The 23370-nt window shown below is 45.7% G+C and overlaps 2 protein-coding genes across 3 annotated transcripts; one reads left to right on the forward strand and one right to left on the reverse strand.

Moving 5' to 3' along the window:
• Nucleotides 1-3386: 3386 nt before the first annotated feature.
• On the forward strand, nt 3387-19667 carry ZNF641 (zinc finger protein 641). 2 transcript variants are annotated; one of them, XM_087442481.1, is made up of 7 exons: nt 3390-3475; nt 4007-4133; nt 6199-6407; nt 7022-7113; nt 8483-8612; nt 9247-9360; nt 10235-19667. In XM_087442481.1, the coding sequence occupies exons 3-7, from the start codon at nt 6224-6226 to the stop codon at nt 10987-10989; spliced, it is 1275 nt and encodes a 424-aa protein (XP_087298607.1). In that variant the 5' UTR covers nt 3390-3475; nt 4007-4133; nt 6199-6223; the 3' UTR covers nt 10990-19667. The 2 variants fall into 2 exon arrangements, with proteins under 2 accessions (XP_014641890.1, XP_087298607.1); XM_014786404.2 differs by lacking the exon at nt 4007-4133 and having other exon boundaries at nt 3387-3475.
• A 1996-nt stretch (nt 19668-21663) lies between these two features.
• Nucleotides 21664-22664, reverse strand: H1-7 (H1.7 linker histone). The gene has a single exon (XM_014786405.2). It carries the CDS (start codon nt 22630-22632, stop codon nt 21823-21825), a length of 810 nt encoding a protein of 269 aa, XP_014641891.1. The 5' UTR covers nt 22633-22664; the 3' UTR covers nt 21664-21822.
• Nucleotides 22665-23370: the final 706 nt, after the last annotated feature.

A 23370-nucleotide genomic window follows, 5' to 3' on the forward strand; every position in this document is an offset into this window, starting at 1 on the left:
CAAATCAAAACTACAATGAGATATCACCTCACGCCCGTCAGAATGGCTATAATTAACAAGACAGGAAACAACATGTGTTGGAGAGGTTGTGGAGAGAAGGGAACTCTCATACACTGCTGGTGGGAGTGCAAACTGGTGCAGCCACTATGGAAAACAGTATGGAGATTCCTCAAAAAATCAACGATAGAACTACCATATGATCCAGCTATTCCACTGTTGGGTATTTATCCAAAGAACTTGAAAACACCAATTTGCAAAGGTACATGCACCCCTGTGTTCATTGCAGCCTTATTCACGATAGCCAAGACTTGGAAGCAACCTAAGTGCCCATCAAGGGACGAATGGATAAAAAGCCTGTGGTATATATACACAATGGAATACTACTCAGCCATAAGAAACGACGAAATCCAGCCATTTGTGACAACATGGATGGACATTGAGGGCATGATGCAAAGTGAAATAAGTCAGAGGGAGAAGGTCAAATACCGTATGATTTCCTTCATTAAGTAGTAGATAATAACAACAATAAACAAACACATAGGGACAGAGATTGGATTGGTGGTTACCAGAGGGGAAGGGGAGGGAGGAGGGTGAAAGGGATAATTGGGTACATGTGTGTGGTGATGGGTTGTAATTAGTATTTTGGTGGTGAACATGATGTAATCTATGCAGAAATAGAAGTACAATGATGTACACCTGAAATTTTTACAATGTTATAAACCAATGTTACTGCAATAAACAAAAATTTAAAAAAAAAAAATAAAAAATAAAAAAAATAAAAAAAAATAAAAAAAAGAATGATATAATTAGACCCATCAGGTATATCACTTCTTTATAACACTAAATATAGTGACTCCTTATTACTTGACATGGCAAATAAAAAATCCTTGACCTACTATTCTACTCTTTCTATCAATTTCCCCGTTTCATTTCTTCTCTACTCTAGACACCCTCACATCTGTGTGTTCTTCATCCCACAGCATGCCACAACATTTCTGCCTTTTGATTCTATCCAAGACGCTCTTCCTACATTTTGCCTTCAAAGCTGATCTTGAAACTCTTCCACCAGAAAGTCTTAAAACATAGACTCATCTGCCTGCTACTCACTGCATAATTACTCCACCCTGTAACATTATATAGGCGTTTGGACTTGTCCATATATTACTATGAAAGGTAAGCTACCACTCTGATGATAGATACACCAGATTATAAGTCTAAGGCCAGGGCTCAATTCCCAATTTTGCCTTTTGGCTCACTTAATGCCACTGAAACCATGCTGAGATAATATCTACACCTCACAGTTTGTTGACTGGCAGCTAAAGAGATGGCACATCAAAGTGTAATGTAAAGGCATTTTACATTTTTTCCCCTCTGATGTTTAAGACAACGTTCTGGCATAAAGTAGATGTTCATTAAATATTAATAACCTACTATCGCACCATTAGGCCAAAGCCTATTTTGCCTCCTTTTTTTTTGGGGGGGGGACACAATCTCACACTGGTTTGTTTCCCAAAAAAGAGGAGAGGAGAGTCTGGGCTGCCTGTCATATCTATCTATCCACCAGCTCTCCCCAAATATCTCTTTCAAGTAAAGTCAAGTTTAGGTGCTTGGTTATGTTCAATTTAATATTGTGTGGCAGAGGCGATGCTAAGTGTTCATCAAACCCCATTTCCTTTTCTACTAGGCACACACACTTTACTTCTCAGCCACCGCTGCAGTTAGACCACACACCTGAATTCTGGCTAAGGGAATGGGGTGAAAATGATGTACATCACTTCCAGGGCTGACCCCTGATATCTCTTACAAGTCAGCCATAGCTCTCCTCCTTTATCTGAGGCCCATAGATTGGACAATTCTAAGGCAATAGGGGATGGTGGAGCCACAAGAGAGAAGAAGCCTGGTCCTTTCATGATTGCAAGGAGCAGACACCCTACCCACTGGCTCCAGCCAGCCTGCTACTCACTGTGACTTGCATGAAGCATAAGCCTTTATTGCGTTAAGCCGCTGAGATACTGGTATTGTTAGCTTACTCCAATTAACACACCTTGTATTTATCACCAGTGGTAACATAAATGAAAAGAACGCCTGAACTTAGTTCTAGGACCTGAGATACAAATCCTGGCTCCACTGCTCCCCCCACATACCCTAGGATCCACTCTAGAATATACTTGATACCCTTTCCCAACTGCATGTCCTTCTTTCTCATTATGGAGCCCTCCCCACGCTTCGCTGCTTCAAGATTTCTGTGAGGCCTTCTCTGACCTTCCTTCCTTCCATACAGGTTCACTTCTTTTTTCTTAGTGCAGAGTATATTCCTCCATTTTAGCATCTATTACATTTTATTGCAAATATTTGTCGGCATGTATTTCCACAGACTGAGTCCTTGAACCCACAGACAATTCCTTTGGGATCCTTGACTCTCAGCATTTAGTTATAGTGCCTAGCACATAGCAAAAAATAAATATATATTAAAGGAATTATTGTCACCTATGACCTTAAATGAGTCACTTATTTTTTAAGTCTGTAAAATAAAATTTTACAGAATTGTTGTGACGATGAAATAATGAATATGATTTGTAGATTATAAAGATTCTATTGGCAATGTGTCCACATATATAATTTTAAAAATTTTAGTAGCCGTATTTAAAAAGTTGAAGTAGGTGCAATTAATTTTAATAATATATTTAACCCAATATATCCAAAATACTGCTTATTAATTACCTAATTTACATTTTGTTAATTAGGTCTTCTAAATCTGGTGTGTGTTATCACACATCTCTATTTGGACTAACCACATAGAGAGCCCAGCAGCCACATGTGGCTAGTGGCTCCGCAAACCGGACAATGCAGCTGCAAGGCCTACTTCAGATGGCACTGTCTCAGTGAAGTGAACCTGACTCTCCCTCATTCAGAAGTAGGGACTCCTCCTCAGTGTTCACTCAAGCCCCTTAACCTCGCTATCAAGGAACCTAGAAGGTAAGCTCCTTGAGTAATTTCTGTCTCGAGAAATCGCTTTCACAGCGACTGTCGGGCACAAGACGAGCGGTTATTAAATGTCCACGTAATTAATGAACCCGTGTGCAAAGAACCCGGCGGGAGGCCGAGGGGCCCGGACAGAAAGCGGCCAGGCAGGCGAGGGCGCGGGCGACCCGCCACGACAGGCCGGCATTGGACGCCTGGGCCCACGGCCTCCCCGGGCGGCCGGCGGGGAACGCGGCAGCCGCGGCCCGCCCCTCCCCTCCCCTCCCCTCCCCACCCGCGCCGCCGCCGCCGCCGCCGCCGCCGCCGCCGCCGCCGAGCCCCGGAAGCGGGCGGGGATTTCCTGTGCCCGCCCCGCCCGCGCCCGCCGGGCCGCCGTCTCCGCCTGTCCCTGGCTCGGCGGCCGCCGGCTCCGACGAAGCGGAGGGCGGAGGGGAGGGGAGGAGCGGGCGGCGCCCAGGAGGGAGGCACCGGGCCGCAGGCCAAGCCGACCGGGGTGAGTGGGGCTGGCTCGAGGGAGTCGCGGCTGGCGGGCGGGACGCCTGGCTTCCCAGGCTGCGGGTGGGGGCCCGGCCACCTATGGGGGCGAGTAGGAGCACCGACGCGGCCTCCGGGTCGCTGCCTTTCCCGGGGGTCGGTCCCACTGACATTCTGCGCCCGCCCCTCGCCCTGTCTCCTCCGTCGCCATCGTCGCTGTCAGGCCCCTCGGGTCCCCGCCGTGTCACTCGCGCACAGGTTACCCCGCGGCTCCTTTCTCTTCACTTGCTCCTGCCCCAATTCACGGGAAACCTGTTTTCTGACCTCAATTCCCCTGCTCCAGCTCTGCCTCTCTCGGAGTCTCTGAAATCTGATCCTCTCTAAGGGCACTGTGCCAAGAAGGAGGGAGGGAGCAACCTTACTCCGGAGCAGGAGCCCGTCCCGCCCACGCCCCACCGGGGGCAGGGGCCAGGGTTCTGTGACAGCGCCGCTCGTCCCTGTGCCCTTGGGCTACCCATTCCGATAACAGGGCCCTTTCTCTGTCCAACAGCACTCGCTGCAAAAACTAACTTCTGCAGGTGCCTGGCGTCCAGATGTGTGAGGAAAAGGGGGAAATGAATACCCGAGAAGCCCGCCTCCAGTAGGCCCTGGATCATCCGGGAGCCAGGAGAAACCAGGTTAGGGTTGACATCTTCACTGCCCAGGGGCTGGCTCTGAGAGAGTGAATATCTTGGGAAATGTAGTCTGAGGACAAGTACCTGCCCCTTCCTTTGCTGAGATTTTTGCCAGCACTTCCACGGGTTTTCTGTCAGTGGTCTGGAGAGGCTCACAGCTGGCGCAGTGGGACTCCATCAAGGGACTCTGCTGCTGGGGAGATGGAGAAATGGCTTTGAGATAGATGTCCAGGTATTTAACTAGAGGTAAAAGCCTTGAGGGAGGATTTGTGAAGAGAGAACAAGGAAGACTTCTGGTGAAGAGGGGAATCTGTGCCTTATATGTTAAAAGTGAAGCCAATACAGGGTCTGGAATTCAGAGGAGAAAGCTAAAATGGAAGTTTCCCTTCATTGCTTTATGGGGAATTTTCCTTTCTCATGAGAAGTCTCTGAAAAGGAAACCTCCTAATCTGGGAATCAGTCCAAGGTGCTCTCATGAGGCCCTGAGACATCTTTGGACTTTTGAGATGAAAGGGGAATTTGTTCCCTTCCTGTGTATTGGGCTTAGGGTTCCCACCTACCTCTTTTGTCAAATAGGCAAGGAAATAAACAGCTTAGCATCTGTCATTACCTATCCTCAACTTCTGGGTTCTTGCATACATTATTGGATGGATGTGAGTGAGCCAGGATAGTTACCAAGGGTCTGACCTGTTTTTGGAAGACTTTCAAAACTGGCTCTGACTGCTTGGGTATTGAATAAGAATTAGAAAAATATGATGTTGCCAAGCAGAAAGGGACTCTGCAGTTTTATAGATTATTTCTCTGCCATAAGGCAGGGAGGCCCCTATCACAATACAAGTGGGACCTGTCCTGCTTCTAAGATGTCCAGAGTAAACAAGAACCCATAACCCGGCCCTGTGCACTACAGGATTATTGTTAAGAATTTTTTTAATCTAACCTAAATCTCTTCCCTTACAGTCAAGAGAAGAGATCTATATAGAGATAGAAGACAGAATCTCTTTTTTTATTCATTGGTAGTGTCATTCATCAGCCTTTTTCCCTAGGCAAGATAAAACTGTCCATTATTCTTAACTTTTCCCCAATGGCCGTATTTCCCATCCCTTTCTTCACTTTTGTTTCTTTGATGTACACACTCTGGCTCCTCCATACCCTTCTTTAAAACTGAATATATTTTTCTAATGAGATCTGAGTGGTTCTTTCCTGTGTCTCAGGTTCTCTCCTGTGTCTTAAATCACAGGGCTGTTAATTCATCCCAGGGTCGTGTTAGCAGCAACTGCTTCTCCTTTTTCCACTTCTGGTTCATACCCTTTCTGTTCTTTTTTACTTTTCCCAATTAGACATCAGCTCCTCACTAAGCAACAATTTCTCTTATCTGTTAGGGTTGCTTTCAGGTCTTATACCTACTTTCTGAGTTATTGGTCTTTTTACCATATTTACTACCAGTTCTCATTTTCTACATCAGAATGACAGGTCATAGGTCTCTTTGTTGAGGCTTGTCCTAAGTGAGGCACCATTTGGTTCAGCCTCGTAAAGGAGGTGTGTGCTCATGATACATATGCTCTTTGGCTGGGACTTCTACCTACAGTAATCATTTCATTCTAAACTAATTGATGAGAATGGGACTTGTGGCAGAAAATCTTATGTATGATTACATCCAGTTTTTTTGAGTGCAAGTCTGTATCCACAGCTTCCTGAATGTTTCCAGATTGCCGACTTTACTGTATTTTCAGTGGTTGAAATTAATGGGCAGCTTTTCAATTTCCAAGACTATTCTTTTTTTTTAAATTAATTTCTTCCAGTCTTCGGGGGATATTCTGTTTCTACGATGAGGTCTCCAAAGTATCCATTAGTGACTTTGCTATGTCACACCTGCTCATGTTTTAGTTCCTCCAAGAAGCTTGGCTCAGGCTCAGTCGATTGGAACACACGTCAAGCTTTTAAAGTTCATCTTCCACCAAGTTCCTCTTATCCAGTTTCATCTTTTCTCCCTGTGCTGTTCTCCATAACTCTGTTAGGAATATCACTCCTTTCCATTTTCATGGACACAGCTGATATGAATTTGTTCCAGGTCACAATTTGGGTTTGCAGCAAAAATGCTTTCAGAACAGACAGCAGCCCTGGGGACAGGATGGGAGTCAATGAATGTCCAGCTGGATGGAGCAGAGCCCCAGGTGGAAAGGGGAACCCAGGAAGAGGGGCCATGGAGAACAGCACCAGAGCCACTGGAGCACCTGTGCTGTGATCTTCAAGAGGAGCCACAGTCCTTTCAGGAGAAGGGTGAGAGCCTGGAGGGCATGTGTGTGGGAAGCACAGTGCAGAGTAGTCTCCTAACCTCTTTTCAAAAAGCAGAGTTAATCCCCAAATTGCCATGGACTGAACATCATAACAAATGCCAGGACTAGTCCCTTCTTCCTGGGCCCTGGCCACAGGAATATAGGAGCTCCTGGATTCTGCAAACCATATAACTGGGCTTCACCTTTTTCTTGTATAATCACTCCCTCCACATGCTGCAAGTGCATGGTTAGTGGTATTGAATGTAGGAGACAAAAGAAGTGACAGCAACACTGATTACTGTTGGAGAACACACCCGGTAAGATGTGTTTTGCAAACACACTTTGCAAGATGAAAATTACATTCAAATAATATCAGTTCAAACCACAGCTAGTCTAGTAGAGATGGATGACATAAAAGCTCTACTAAAAATCACTTAATACCCTTACAGAACGTCTTGAGTGAAGGTCTCTTGTACTACATTTATGCATTTGAGTTTTACCAATGGGCATATATATAGGAAAAAATATGACCCTTGAGCCCCTCTAAAATGGGGCCCAGGCTCTTACTGGGAAAGAGTGGATGGTCCATCTCTAATGGTTCCTCTCTCCATTCACCAGCTCAGTCAGCTCCCTGGGTTCCTGCCATTCCCCAGGAGGGGAGCACCGGAGATTGGGAGATGGCAGCTGCACTTCTTGCGGCCGGATCACAGGTAAGCTGTGTGCTTCCCTTGGGCTCTCCCAGGGTCTCATCACTGCTGCCTTTCTGTAGCCTTAGCATCACCTCAATGATTTGTAGTTTCACATGATCACTAATGGTATGTTCATCTTATAGCTGAACAGATTCTATCCCTTTCCAAGAGGCTCATAATACCCTTGAAAAAATGAATGGAGGCATAACAAGAAGTGGGGAATTCCTAAAGCTTAGGTTTTTTTCTTTTTAAATGTATGGCTATGCTCTCCACAGGGGAATTTTGAGAAAAATTCATTAATGTCCTTTAAGAAATAAACCTGTAAAGATTAAGAAGACTTGAAGGAAGCTTGGGGCCAGCCCTGTGGCCTAGTGGTTAAGTTCGACACACTCGGCTTCAGCAGCCCAGGTTTGGTTCCTGGGCGCGGACCTACACCACTTGTCAGTGGCCATGTGGTGGTAGTGACCCACATACAAAATAGAGGAAGACTGACACAGATGCTAGGTCAGGGTGAATCTTCCTCAAGCAAAAAGAGGAAGATTGGCAACAAATGTTAGCTCAGGGTGACTATTCCCCAGCAAAAAAAAAAATATATATATATATATAAGACCTGAAGGAAGCTTGCAAGAACATCAGGTGGACAGGATTGGGTGGATGATGGAGCATTTATGGAAAAAAAGAGAAGACGGAAAGATGTACAGAGGGGAGAGCCAGAGAGAGAAAATAGGTTAAGATTCAGAAGGCAATGAGAGAGCCATGATGAGTGCTTTATGTATATTAACTCATCTAACCTTGAGAGAAACTCAATTGTCCCCATTTTACAGTTGAGAAAATAGGGCAGGAAGAGATTAAGGCATTTGTGTAAGGCCACACTGCTAATAAGTGGCAGAGCTAGGAGTCATTTCGCTCCAGAATCTGGACTCCTAACCACCATACAATGCTGCCTCAAAAGATAAGGCACAGGGTGGGGGAGAGAAAGAATGTTTTATCTGTATCATTTTGTGCTGATAGAAAAGGAAAGGTCAAGTGGAGGAAGGAGAAGCTAGTACACAATTTCTGCAATGAAAAGAATAAGGCAGGTGAGAAGAGACTGGGCAGACACCTGTAGTCAAACAGAAGGAGCAATGAGTTTGTGGTGCCTCCTACTTCTCATGGTCCCAAATGGGAAGCTCCTCTAGAGACATTATCCTCACTTACTCACTGACAATTATTGTTACCTGTCTCCTCACTTCCCCTTCACCAAAACTATGTGCCTTACCAGGGACCTCTGGGCAATTCTTCTTCTAGGCCCTCTCCTGCTCTCCTTCCTTTCCTACCTCACCCTTTTATACTGAGAACACATTTTCCTTAAGGAACAGTTGCTGACAGATGATGCTACATTTTGTTTCAGGGCCTGGTAACCATCAAGGATGTGTCACTGTGCTTTTCTCAGGAGGAGTGGCGGAGCCTGGACCCCTCTCAGACAGACTTTTATGGAGAATATGTTATGCAGGAAAACTGTGGGATAGTGGTCTCTCTAAGTAAGCATGACCTTCCCCAGCCACTAAAAGATTGTACTCTAGGAGGATGGAGCCATCTGCTCCAAGGGTGTTGGATAGTGTCTGTCTTGGGTTCTTTCCTTGGGAGGTAATCTGTCTAGGCTTCCATCAGAGAAAGAGCACTAGGGCTAATCCAAAGAGAATGGAAGTGAAGTGTTATTGTTTAAAAACAACAGCAAAATAATGCTGAATTATGGAGAAGAGGACTTTAGGCTCTTCTTGGTTGAGAATTGGGACATTCTTACAAAGCAGAGAAAAGGACATCTAAGAGATGGAACTGAGTCCTTGGACGCTCAGAAACCATATAGGGTAAGATGGGAGTGCAAGGGGTGGGACAGCTGTAGTCGGGCTACTTAAGTGAAGTTATGACCAGAAAGGACAGTTGGGCTGGAATTATTTGAAATTTAAGTGGAAGAGAACAGACTCATTGGGAAAGAGTGTGATTTTCTAGAAGAAAGCAGGGGGACTTAAAAATGGGAAGGGGGGTGGGGAAGGCCTCAATCTGGCCTTCTTTTGTCTAGAGTTCCAAGGAATAATCTGAAAAACAGCTTTTTTTCAGAAATATAATATTATGGTTGAACTCATTAACATCTCTGTTTTCCTTTTCTGTGGGCAGGATTTCCAATTCCCAAACTGGACATGCTTTCTCAACTAGAAGGAGGGGAAGAACAATGGGTCCCTGACCCCCAGGACTTAGAGGAGAGGGACATCTTGAGGGTCACGTATACAGGTAAGGACCTAGAATAGACTTTCAGCCACTGCCTTTACCCCTCTTGAGTGTCATCATTACATGTCCTTCTAATCCTTCCTCTGCCTCAGAGAGTTATAGAGTCAAAGGGTTTAGAGATCTTTTTCTTCAAAAGCAAGACAGTGTAGCAGAAGGGTTTAGAGGGCAGGCTCTGGAGCCAACTTGATGGATTTGAATCCAGGACCATACCTATGGGACCTTGAAAAAGTAGTTAACCTCTCCTTGGGTTCCTCATCTTTAAATTATTGTGAGACTTAAATATGTTAACATAGTAGAACAGTACTGGACACATAATAAGCACTCAATAAATGTTAGTTGTTGTTGTTCAGCCCCCCACCCATTGTGGAAATGCCTTCCACAGAGTCTCTAGTATTGCTGACAGGTGGTCACTCAGCCAGTAATGATTGCAGCACATTCCTTAATTCTCTCCATCTATGCTTAGGCAGGAAGATGGTGATTAATAGTAAAAAAACAGTGGTAAATAAATGAAAGTAATAAATAAATAACAACAATAACATAGCCCATTCACTAAGTGCTTACCATGTACAAGTGCTCTGCTCTCTACCTTATAACACCTGTCTTATAATTACTCCCATTTTACAGAAGAAGAAATGAAGCTTACAGACATTAAATGGGAAAGCTGAGATTCCAAATTGGGTACTCTGCCTCCTAAGCCTAGGCTTTCAACCTCTACACCTCTTGCACTGTCTTGTACAACATTAGCATCTGTTCTCTCAGGACTTGTGGGGTGAGGTTTATGCCCTAACAGGTATCATGCAACCTCACCTGTGACTTGGGTCCTGGGGTACTCTTTTGTGACTTCCCTCTTGGGATCCGTATTTTCCCTTCTCCACAGGAGATGGAAGTGAGCATGAGGGAGATACCCCTGAACTAGAAGCAGAACCTCCCAGAATGTTATCTAGTGTGTCCGAAGATACTGTGCTCTGGAACCCAGAGCAGGATGAGAGGTGGGATTCCATGCCCAGGAGCTCCAGGGGAATGCTCCTGGGCCCACCTTTTCTTCAGGAAGATAGCTTCTCAAACCTTCTGTGTAGCACAGAGATGGATTCCCTGTTAAGACCGCACACATGCCCTCAATGTGGGAAACAGTTTGTGTGGGGCTCCCACCTTGCCAGACACCAGCAAACACACACTGGGGAGAGGCCCTACAGCTGCCTCAAGTGTGAGAAGAGCTTCGGGCGAAGACATCACCTGATCCGGCACCAGAAAACTCACCTACATGACAAGCCCAGCAGGTGCTCTGAGTGTGGCAAGAATTTCCGATGCAACTCCCATCTGGCCAGCCACCAGCGAGTGCACACAGAAGGCAAATCCTGCAAGGGCCAAGAGGTTGGAGAGAGCCCTGGGGCTAGGAAACGACAACGTGCCCCACCGGTGCCAAAGTGCCATGTGTGCACTGAGTGTGGGAAGAGCTTTGGCCGACGGCACCACTTGGTGAGACACTGGCTGACCCATACAGGGGAGAAGCCCTTTCAGTGCCCTCGCTGTGAGAAGAGCTTCGGCCGTAAACATCACCTGGACAGGCACCTGCTGACCCATCAGGGACAAAGTCCCCGGAGCAGCTGGGACAGAGGGACATCTGTCTTTTGAAATCTGTTTCTGCTGCAGCTGTGGTCACATCCATCAGCCGGTGCTATCAGGAGTCTCTGCCAGAGCTGCCCCGCTCTTGCACCCCAGTGGCCAGAACCATAAGCCCTGGCCCCATCCCTGGAAAGATGAGGTTCCAGCATTGGCCAGAGCATTTCTCACCAGTTCTGTGAGATACCACATAAAATAGAGTTCTTTGGGCAAAACTTTTGGGAAACAATGCTTACATGGGCTGATATTCAGCCTGAGCCCATTCTCAAGGGTACAGTGGTACTAGCAGTTTATGGCTGAGGTCCATTCTAAGTGGTTGGAGCCTATGCCATACCAGTTGTTAAATATTCTGAGTATCACGTTTGTATACCATAACTATTATATTCTCTCTATTTGTAGAGAGAGAGACTGTATTAGCATATCAAAGGCTCTGAAAACTTGCAGTAGAGCAAATTGTTAAGCCTCTTTTAATGCAGTGTTTCCTAAATTTATTTGACCTCAGTGTCTTTTCTATCTCACATCCCGCAGAACTGGTGACTCCATGAAACACACTCTGGTGAACACTGGGTTGGAGAGTAATGAGGAAACAGGAAAGAGATAGTGATCAGGCACCCAGAGCCCCTTTTTTTAATCCAAATGAAAGCCAAGGGGCAGACCTCATTCCTGTGTGGGTCTATCACCCTTAATCCTATCATCTGAATATACATCCACATCTCTCACCCCCACCTGCTGAAAAATAGAAAGAATAACCTTTTCACCCCCTTATTCCTATTCCCTTCATCCTGCACATACATATATCCAGCTGAGAGATCACACTACAATGCTAAGAGATGAACCTTATACCCCTAAGTAACCCAGGCCCACACAGAAGAAAAAAACTTTATCCCCTTGCACAGACCCCTCTCCTCTTGACTGTGTCTTTATGTGTCTATGTGTATCTGTGTGCAGGGTCTTTGAAGAGAGCATGCAAAGTGCAAACTGTACAAGCTAGATGTTCTAGGGGCTGTGTTCTGGGGATGAGGGTAGTGGGGATTGTATGGGGGTTTTTTGTTTTGTTTCAAGATAGGAAGTAACCTGAGTGATGATTAAGGGAGCCCTAGTGGAAATGGTTAAGTGATGGGTTAAGTTGTGGGTATCGAGGTATAAAGCCTGCCCCAGTATCACTGAGGTCAAGACAACTGTGGATATGTATGTCTAGGTCTGACTCTCTGGGGCAGATTCTTTTTGCCTGGTAGGAAGGAGAAAGAGACATCCTCAATGAAGTGAGCTGTTTCTTGTTGATTTCAAGCAAAGTGCGTATAGAAGCTTTGCGCTGAGTAGGTTTTTTGTCTGTTTTAAGTGCTGGGAAATTAGGGCAGGAATCACAGTTGCAGGTTATTGTCATCACTCTTGTTTGACCTTGATTGCCTCATCGAGGGAGCAGAGTTATTCTTGAGGATCTCATTCTCCCAGAAACAGAACTCTAGGGGAAATGGCTATGCTTTAAGCTTTTCAGCTGATACAGGGTAATGAGCTTTCTGGTTGGTTTTCCTCCCAATTCTGGGAAGGTGTCTACCCTAAGACTCTTAACTCCGGGACTTGCATAAGTATTCTAGCATCTGTTAGTTGATGAGTTGGTCATTGTTTCTCTTTATTGATGATGTGTTAATACCAGTCTTATAATTTAAAAATTATCTTGTATGTAGGAGCAGTTTGGGGTTAGGGAAGGAGAGGAGCAAAGAGGATGGAAATGGGATATTTTCTCTTTAATACTTAGATTCTGGTTTTTCCTTAACGTGCTTATTTCTCATCAATTTGTGGAATTAACCAGAGAAGCAAGAAGTGAGCTGCAACAATCTAGTTTAATGACTGTCCCATTTGCTTAGGAAAAACTGGGTGAATCACAGCTCCTCAGAGTCCTGGCCCCAGATGGAGCTGAAAATAGGATTATTTTGCTGAATGGGCTTCTTAGAGTGGATATGATAGCAACCCAGCCCCCGCCTCCCTTCTGCTGCTCAGAGCCACCTTCCTTTTTTGCCTGGAATGTACTTCTCTTGCTATGTTCCTTTGAATAGAGAAAAAATGGCCAGCCCTTTGTGGTGGCTTTGTCCTAGGTCCTCAGAGACAGGAGCATTTTAGGATCAAGATTAGGAGATGCCCCAAGGAATAGGAAAGTATTGGCTTCCAGTGGTAAAACTGGACTATGCCATTTCTTTTACCCTCCTACCATGCCTCATTCATTAATGCAAATCATCTCTATGTAAGCAGTGGTTCAGAACGTGTTTTGGGTCACAGATCCTTTTGAGAATCTGCTAAAAACCAGAAACTCATTTTTGAGACAGATAGACATTAGCAATTCACACTGTTTTGCATACACATTTAGCAGGTTCAGAGCCCATCCATGGAATCAGTAAACTGGGGTCAAAGAAAAGGAGTTACCCTGACCCAATGGTCATTATATATATTTGTGTCAAGAATTACAAGGCAAGGATCACTAAATATTTTAAGGACTAAGATACCAGAGGCAGTAGGGTATAAGGATAGAGTCTGGTCTTTAATGACTAGAACGGTATTGCTTACATTCTACTCTATGTTTTTAAAAAAAAATACGACATGCTGACAAATGCAGCTCCTCACAAACCTTGTTTTAAAGACTTGTGGGAGGTGACTCTTGTTACTATCATATCACACCTCTTAATAAGCAGACATTAACCTCCAGCCTTTGATGTGTTTTAGTAATTGTTAGGATAGAGAGTGAAGGCCCCAAGTGTGGGTGCAGTCATAGCACCCAACTGAATGGCATCCAGGAGTCTAAGGGCCTTCTGCAGAAGGGGCATCCTTTTAGGTCATTTCTGCTGTACCACTGTCTTCTCTACCTCGGTCCAACACCACTTCCCTTGGACAAAAAATAAAATAAACAACAGCCATCAGACGAGTGAATAGATGTGAATGATTTTTCCCACAGGGAATGAGCCTCAAACTTCCATCTTCCTCCCAACTCCCTCTGCCACATGTCCACCCTATTCCCTTTAAATAAAAAATGTCTCTGTGTTCTCTCTGGGCAAAATGTAAAATAGAGAAGTCCATCTTCAGGAACCTGTCCCTTTTTTCCCCTCTATGGTGACTCTACCCTATTCAGGGCCCAAGTGTCCTCTCCTTTCCCCCCATCAAAGTATCTATGCAAAGCATCCCTTACGCTGGAGAACATAACCCAAAGTGTTAGCTTTTCCCAGAGCTGTTTACATTGTAAGCCTTTCAGCTCTGATAGTGGAAGTGGAAGGGAAAGCTTTTCCCTTGTTAAAGTGATGTTATGCCTTCAGGGAGCTAAAGGGGTGATAATTTGGGACAAAATCCTTCCTTTTCCAGCACTCCTGCACTCAGACCACTGTTTCTTATTTCCATCAAGGGCAAGGTGAGCCCTGACTCAGAACCAGAGATGCCAGAAGACAGCTTCTTTCCATCTCTATTCAGATGGGTGCACTGGTGTGAGAGGGGCTGGGCAATAACAGAAAAGTGAAATCTATTCCCTTAGACGCCTTGGAGATCCTGAGCTGTCAAAATTTCCTTCTGTTCCCTGGAGTGCTATATTAGGTTGCAGGTCTCAAAATGTAGCCTTTGGACCAGCAGCATCAACATCACCTGGGAACTTGTTTTAGGAATGCAAATTCTCAGGCTCCAGCCCAGACAAACTGAATCAGAAACTCTAGGGGTGGAGCCCAGCACAGAGGTAGAGAGTAAGGCCAGCTGTCTCAGGCCCTTAAGGACCCAAGTTTTTCAACCTCACATGCCTTCCAGGATATCTGATGTATGCTAAAGTTTGAGAACCACTGGCTAGGAGACTCAAATTCCATTTCAATCAGTGGTACCTCACCCTCTTCAAATGGGGAGAGAGGAGTTCTTCACACTTTGGTTGTCAGATTTATTTTCTGCAAACTTCTCTAGGCTAGTTACTCCTCAGTTCTGTTCCCCTTTAGTCCCAAGGTCTTTCCACCCTTAAGTCAGTGAAAGGACTGGGTTAGTCACCAATTTCAGAAACTGGTGGGGCAACTCCCAAGTTGCTGTGATTCGTTGGGGTTGGAGCTTCTAAAATGGGTGCTGAGGATTTGTGGGTCCAGAAATCTGAAAGGACAAAAAAGAGCAGACAGCTCAAGGGAAATCCAATGTAAAACTGAAAAACTGACACCCAAGGAAATGGTCCTCCTTTGCTTGTTATCTGGTCCTTTTCCAGGCCTAATAAGTTGCCCTGGAGACAGGCAGGGTGGGCATTTAGCACAGAGGTAGAGAGTAAGAGGCCAGCTGTCTCAAGCCCTTAAGGACCCATGTTTTTCAACCTCACAATTGCATTGGACACCAATAAGGTGCCATGAAAGGCATATCTAACCATGATTTGGCCTACCTTATGGGCAAGGGCACCAGGAGCACCAGAGAGCCCCTAGGACACAAGAGGGAACCAGGCTCATGTAGTAAGATGTGACACAAGGGAGATTTGAACCCAGACTCTGTTTACTAGGTAGAGGTTGTAACCAATTCAGCCATGGTGCCTATGTCAAAAATGCATTCTCCTGCTTTTAAAATTCTTCAGGCTGTGGGAAGGGATCTGTCTTGTAGGCCCTGGCCCTGTTACCTCTTCCAGCTCCTTTCCTGGGCACACTCACAAGAACAGATTGAACTGACAGTTGCACCCTGCCACCTCTGTGGGGATCTCCAAGGTCAAAGGGTTAGCATGAACCTAAGTTTCTTTGGGGGAGGTGATGAGTCCCTCTCTCCAAGGCAGAGAAGCTTGCTATGGCATTCTTCAACTACAGGCCTCAGGCTCTCTCCCTCTTTCCTTTCCTGTCACTGCTTCCATTTTCCCAGCAAGTGGAGCTCTTCCTCCAGTTTTCGCTCCCACTTCTCTTTTTCAGTTGATTTGGTGTTTTGTTTTGCCTGGGGAATTCACACCTTACCAGGGGTATTTGTTCTTCCCAATCCCTATTCTTCTCCTTCCATCAGAGTTTCTCTCTTGAAGCTTCTGGCCAGTTCCATTCCATCATGAGCCCACTCACTCCCTGTTCCTCTGCATATTGTCCAGTTTCTTTTCTGTCAGCTTTAAGCCTACTAAGCAGAGTCCATTCCTCATACTTCCCACTTTCTTCCCTCAAATTCCTTGGCTATAGCAGCTCAGTTGCCATCTCACCACTCTACATCTCTTTCTGTCTGTTATATACACCTCCCCACATCCAAACTTGGGCAAGGTTGCCAGTACAGCCAAATCCAGGCTCTTTATTCCATTCCCTACAGGCTCTTATTCTCTTGATGCAGCTTCCACAGTGGCTTTCTACTTTTTGCTATTTTGATTTACTGAGTCTCTTCCCATCTCTTGTGGCTCCTGAGAATCAGTTTCAATTCTACAAGCCATTTTTTGTTTTCTTACTATGTGCCAGGCACTGGCTGTTACAGGCCTGGGAGATTGAGCGTGACCCATGGTCACTGTGCTCAGCATGTTCCTCAGCCGAGCCCTCCCCTGCCACCACTTTCCTACCACGCCTCATGACACTGCATGCCAAAGTGCCCTCTTCCAGGAAGCTTTGGGGGTGTATGCCCACTTGCCATTCAGTCCAACTGCTCTGTGCCTGCCAGATTTCTAGCTATTGTCTGATTTGGTTCCCTCTGATGGACTGTGAACTTCCCGTGGATTACCCAATGAGGGACCTTCATCTGTATCCTTAGGGATCTATAATATGCTCTTTCTGGTCCCTTTCAGTTGAATAAAGGATGTATTGGCTGTGTCATTGATTTCCTCTCTCAGTCCTCTCTTCTACTCCTCCCTCCCTTCTCAGCTCTTCTCTCTTGATAAAAAGGCTGCAACAGAGTAGGGGACACCAGACAGCTGGGGGAGAGAGTCATGCAGCCCTGTGCAAGCCCTGTCATTGCCCCCACCCCCAAAGATTAACCTCTAGATGCCACAAAGTAGGCCTCCCTGCCTCCCTCCTGATGTTCTGGCTCCCAGAAGTCACTCCTCAGTCAGCCAGCAGGAACTCAATCCAACCTGGAGACTAGGAAGAAGGGAGGAGGTGGGAGCTCAGCAGACCGCCTAGCGGGGCCGTGCCTGGGGTAAGGTGAGCCAGGGCCTAGGATGCAAATTTAAGGAGGCCCTCCATCTCAGGGTTGTCAGGGTCATTCAAGTGCCGACTCTGCTCTTGGGAGACCCTGACAGTGCTGAACTGGAGCCTGGAGACTGGGTGGTGGTGGTGACTGCAAATTGACTCCCTAGGCAAATTTGTAATAATTGGAAATTTTGGGGGAGCTAGGGGAGGCACACACAGTTGGTGTTGGGCAGGAAAAAGGTCCACCAGACTCATTCACCTTTGAGGGTGATGAGGCTGGACATCTGGCAGAGGGTATCAAGAGGACAGGGTAAGAAATAGTGTGAGAAAAAACATGGAAAGCTGGCATGGGGGAAACCGCCAGCCTTTGACTCACTGACAGGGCCTCCTGCCCCTGTTGCTTCGGTGGGGTGGGGAAAAGAAACCACTTTGCAGGCCTTGGGTGCTACCCAAAGGCTTTGTTCTTCCTCCAGGGCACTTGCCTTACAGAGCTTCAGCCTACTGCTTAGAAGACGATTCGCCTCTTCTGCAGCTTTCCAAACCCCAGCCAGGCTGTTTTGTCGCCAGCCTCCGTGCTTCATACGTTTCCCTATCTTCTTGCGTTCACTCTCACTTCCCCCTAGTCACTTGGAGTAATACTTTTGACAAGCCTGTTCTTTCCCCTAACCAAAAAGGGGAGGACAGAAGGAACTGACGAAAGGGGGAGGAGAAACAGAGCTATGTTGTTCACTGAGGCCTGTTCTCTCAGCCAGCTCCAGCGGACTACTGAAATCCCGACTTCTCCTTACTCTCCTTTCAACGACTTTCCCAGCCGCGTCCAAGGCCTTATGCTGACACCCTCTCAGTCTTCAGTTCCTCTCTTCCAAATCTTTCGGCATTTTTTTTTTTAAGTCCTTTCCTGACATGGTGACCCCATATTAATTTCCCAAACAACCTGTTTTCCTGTCCTTGCTGGGCACTTAGGTTTTGGCTGGAGTGTTCTCCAGCCCAACCAGACAGCCTTGTCATGTTAGAGCTCCCCAGAGGAGGAGGAAGAACAGGAGAGATCTCTTGCTTTGAGACCACTGACAAATGGAGATATTGCATGTTCTGAAAACACACCCCTCCCCCAACGTGTTTGAGAACTCCCTCCCGGGCAAGAAACCTCTAAATCATTAAAACACTCACTGTAGAAATGAATCTAAACTTCTGACCTTTACCTACATAAAAAAGATGTCTCGTAGAGTTGAGTAGATGGTGAGGCCCCACTCAACATCTGTAACTGCAGTGAAGACAGCACCAGGTTTGCAGTCAAAAATCAATTTCTAAATTGTACATTTTCTAAATATTAGCTTTTTAAGATCTAAGAGAATGAGATGAAGGAGAAATGAAATAATGCGTGCAAAAGTACACAATGCCCTATAAGTGAAAAGCTATAGTAACAATTACATGGAAATCTCTCTTATTTTTGAACGAGTTACAATTTATCTGATTCTGAAAACAAACACAAAAAAGATATAGTAAAGAGTCTCATTTCTATGTATCCTCTACAATTCCCATCACCTTCCCCTCACAATAGAGAATCACTTAGGGGTTTTTTGTGTGTATCCTTCCAGAGTTTCTTCATACAATTACAGAGAGATATCTTTTCATTTTACACAAAAGGTAGTATGGTATAGTCAACGTCTTGAATTTTTTTTCTCTTAATGTATCTTGGGGAGCTTATCATAGAGAATCTCCCCCTTTTTCCAACTGCATGCTATTTCACCATATGGAAGCTTCACAGTTTAACCAATCCCCTAGTGATACTGAGATTATTTCCATTTTTTTGTTACTATAATGCTGCACTAAATACCTTGGACATAAGTCTTTTCACAAATGCATTAATATCTAAAAGATAAATTCCTAAAAGTAGTTCTGCTGGGTCAAAGGATATTTGCATTTATAATTTTGAAAGCCAAATTCTCTCCACTGGGGTCAGGGAGATTTACACTCCCACTAGCATTGCATGTGAGTGCCTGTTTCCCCACAGCCTCACCGATGGAGCAGATTCTCAAACGTTTTGGATTGATTAAAAATGCTGTCTTATTGTTTTAATGTACATTTCTCTTATAAGTAAAATTGCACATGTTTTTAAAAGCCATTTGTATTTTTGTTAACTGTTTTTTCCACAACCTTCGAATATTTGATGCTAGAGGGCATCTAAGGTTTGTTACAACTCTCAAGTCCAACAATTTTCTGATCATCATTGCACTAGGCAGTTGAGATAAAAGGAAAGCAAAGAATTGAGGTCAGGGATGTTCCATTTGCTCTGACTAAAGTTAAAAACCCTAATATGCTACTAGAATGTGAGCACTGAAAAGTGGAGATTGTGTTTTATCCATGGCCCACAATCTTGCAGGCACTTAGTCATTAGTGAACACTAGAGATGAGATTAGCTATTCTTCAGAATTCCTTCCACAGAAGTACCCAGCTTGCATTATGAACTAGATAATCTGGATAGCCTGACAATGAGTTAAGGTCATTTCTTATATTTCATCAGAGTACAGCCATCCTAAAACCTATCAATGAAAAATAATTTGAAATTATCATTGTTAGCTACATAAGGTCAAGGTCTGGCACTTAATAAATTTGATGTTTACTGAGTCAATGAATGGAAGTTTGCTTAAATGAAGAAATCATTGTAACACAAACAGAAGTGTGATGATTCTTAGGAAATCTAGAAAGCAAATTGTTCCCAGTGTCCTTCCCATCCTATTTTAGGGAGAAAGGCTTTCTAATTCTAGACCCTCTGCTTCTTTAGGTAAGAACATCCCAGGACTATAAAGGGGCAATACATCTGGCTATCATAAGGGTATCTGATTAACTTTGTTCTAATTGTGTTCAATAGACAATGTTTCTCACTGCCTCTTTTCAGATGGCTCCTATTCTCTGATTCTGTTTGCTTTATTCTGCCACTCACAGACAATTCAAGTGCACAGTAAACCTAATTGCAGCAGGGGGGCATTTCAAAGTTCAATTCATCTGTAGATGAGATACACTGCAAGCATTTTGCTGTTACTCAGCTTTGCATAGGCTTAAAGCAGTGATTGTCAATTAAGGGTGTGAGAGGGTGAATAGCAGCGTCACTTGAGCTTTTTTTTTTTTAAACACACATACCCTGATCCCCCTTGTAGAAGATAGCAGACTCTCCTGGGAAAAGCTTGGCCAGGTAGACTCTGAAAAAGCTCCCCAAGTTGTTCTAACACCTTCCTACCTACCACATTCCCTCTCACCTCTTTTCAAGAATGAGCAGCACCTCCCAGGTGCTTCCCTTTTCCCCATCCTTTAGCTTCAGCTGGAAGCAGTGAGTTGAATCTACTGTGATGTTTACTTCCTTCAGAAACATTTCTGTGTCCTGTCACCGCCTATGGTATGAGAACTACTCCCACACTGTTCTTAACCCTGCATTCGGAACTGGAAGAAATCATACATTTGCTCCATGTTTGGTATATAGTGCTCAATATATATTGTTGTTTTTAAAGAAGAGCAAAAGACCTAGCTATTCATTATCTAGCCTTCCCCATCTCCTTATATTTCTTTTTTTTTTTTAAAGATTTTATTTCTTTTATTTTTTTTCCCCCCAAAGCCCCAGTGGATAGTTGTATGTCGTAGCTGCACATCCCTCTAGTTGCTGTATGCGGGACTCGGCCTCAGGATGAACGGAGAAGTGGTGCCTCGATGCGCACCCGGGATCCGAACCCGGGCCACCAGCATCGCAGCGCGCGCACTTAACCACCAAGCCACAGGGCCGGCCCCATCTCCTTATATTTCTGATACGCTCTCTGTAAATCTTAATGGTTTCCCCTCTAGGAGTTAGTGCTTTCACAGTTGACAATTGCCTTGCTGAATTGTGTCAAGCAAAGCATATGTCATGATGTTTAACTCCCTCTTATCATTTTACTGACACTTAAAATCACCTAAAATCATCCTAGCCCAATCCTAACTTTTTTACAGAGAAGGAAACCACGACCACGAATGGTTAAGTAAGAACTCAGCTGAAGTCAGACTGGCAGCACTTTGGCTGGAATCCTGGTCTCATTAAGTACCGATCCAGTAGAGTTTTCTGCTATAGCACATCATCACTCTGTCACAAACTACTTATACTCACATTTCACTCTCAGGGATGAGCACCTGCCCTGTGCCAAGCCCGGTGCTAGATACTTTCACACACACTCTCATTTAACTGACCATTAACATATAAGACATATTTTTAAAGTTAAAATAGATTATCAAGTCAGGGCAAAAACTAGAAATCATTACAATCAATTTTGGGAGAAGTGACTTTTTCCTAAAAGGAATTTCAGGTAAGAACACTTTGGATCAGTGGGACCACTCAACTGTCTACTCTTCTCTTGCCCTAACGATGCCCCCACTTCTCTCCTTACATGCCTTTCTCCCCAAAACTCAATTTGGATTTGTGAGGGTGTCTACCATTAATTCAACACTTCTATCTAATCCCGTGAAACTGTTGGTTTTCTTCTACCTGTTTTCTTCTTTCCTTCTGAAAGACATTTTCCTGGGTCCTGCAGCAGGAACAGAATTTCAACTCCTTTTTCTCTCTTCACCCCACATGCCCCTGCTACGGGTCTCCCCTCAACACCCACCCTTTCCCTTCTAGGTGCCGCAAAGAGGAAACAGACACAATATGGTGGAAAGGACTTGTAAATAGTTTTGTCCATTTCAATGAGCGTGAGAGCTGCTCTCATTGGAGCCTATGGGAAAGGCATCTGTGCCTGCAGGAAGGGAAGTTGCTCCCACACTACGGATTCCCAGCTGCATTCCCAGGACCTTCAAATTTAGTGGAAGCCTTGGTGCGAGCAGCCCTTGGGTCGTGGGTCTTCCCCCGCCCGCTGGAAGTCCGGTCGGTTTTCACTGAGGTTGACCTCTGGGTGGTCCGTTTTACAGACTTCTCTGGGTCCTGCTGCTTCTCTTCCTTGGCCTTCGAGCCTGGCCTCTTCTCTTCTCGGGTCCTAGGTCTGAGGCCTTCCTTCGTGGTCCGTCCTCTCCCCTCCTTCATCACCTTGGCCCTCACTTCCTCCTTGGCTCTGGAACGCACCGGGTCCCTGGCTCTTGGCCTCACCTTCGCGTCTGCCCTCGTGCTCCGTCTCCATATTTCCCTGGCCTTCTTGGCCGCTTTGCGACGCGCGTGGCGCCTCCGTGGAGCGCTCCGCGGAACCTGAGGGGTCCTTCTCGGAGCGCGGACGCCCTCCTCCAGCCTGGGGCGTCCCGGCTTTCTCTTCGGCTTCGGAATCTTCCAGATCCTGAAGTAGCCGGCGGCGTCGCTGCCGCTGATCCGGAGGAACGTGCCCTTAACCTCAGACCTGGGCGCTTCGCCCGAGTGGCGGCTGCACCTCCTGCGCACTTCGTAGCCCGCGTTTCCCAGCTCCCTCTTGAGAGTGGCCAGAGTCAGCCCTTTGTGCGCGGCGATGGCTCGGAGCAACAACTGGGACACTTTGAGCACGGAGCGCGGGCCCCGCCTCAGCGGCGCCCCGAGGACTTTTTCCGTGGGCTGCTGGGTTTTAACTTCAGCGCCTTGGGATTCGCCCATGGGCTCGGCCGCCTCAGCCATGGCCCCGCTCCCGCCTCCGCGGGGCCCCAGTCTCTGGGCCTCTCCCACAAAGGCAGGAGTTGAAGCTGGGGCTGGCGCGGCCACGTCACAAAGGCGAGCCCAGCCGAGCTTTATCACGTCCTAGTAAGAGAGCCGGCAGATCCTACCCAGGTAGGGGCCTTTTTACTTTTAATAACCAATCAGATGCCACTTCCTTCTAGGTCTAACCCAATCCAGATCTCCAGTGCCCATGCACCCCCAAGAATCACATTTATAATCTCCAGGGTTTTGTTCCCTACTTTTAGCTCACTGATAGCATTGATATTGACCTCGACCGCTTTCTAAAGTTCATTATTTTTTCTTTGGTCCTGTACACTATCTACCCACATTTCCCTAAGGTGAGAGAAGCTGCTCCCAACTATCCAAAACAAGTAATACAGTGCCTTTAAAAAGTAAATGTGTTAGTCTATAAAACACAACCCGGCCTAGAAACTCCCACGTTTAGGTCCCATCCCTTAGATAGCTGCAGTTGTGTCTCCCTGACTCTCTGCACGGTGGATTTTGTGCAAGAGTAGGAAGCAAAGGAAGGAACCACTGTGGTCCCTCTACCTAAACAATGATCCCCACACCTGGGAAGTTCAGATGTCTCATTCACTTGGATGGGAACAATCCAGATTCTAAATAGCCTAAGAACATTCGTCTAATCATTATTCTTTGAACAGACTTGGTGCTTTTCTGCCTCCTGTCCTTCTTCTTGGA

The sequence above is a fragment of the Ceratotherium simum genome, chromosome 17 (assembly GCF_057802395.1).
Source record: "Ceratotherium simum simum isolate JZ-2026a chromosome 17, ASM5780239v1, whole genome shotgun sequence".
In the NCBI taxonomy this organism is placed as follows: Eukaryota; Metazoa; Chordata; class Mammalia; order Perissodactyla; family Rhinocerotidae; genus Ceratotherium; species Ceratotherium simum.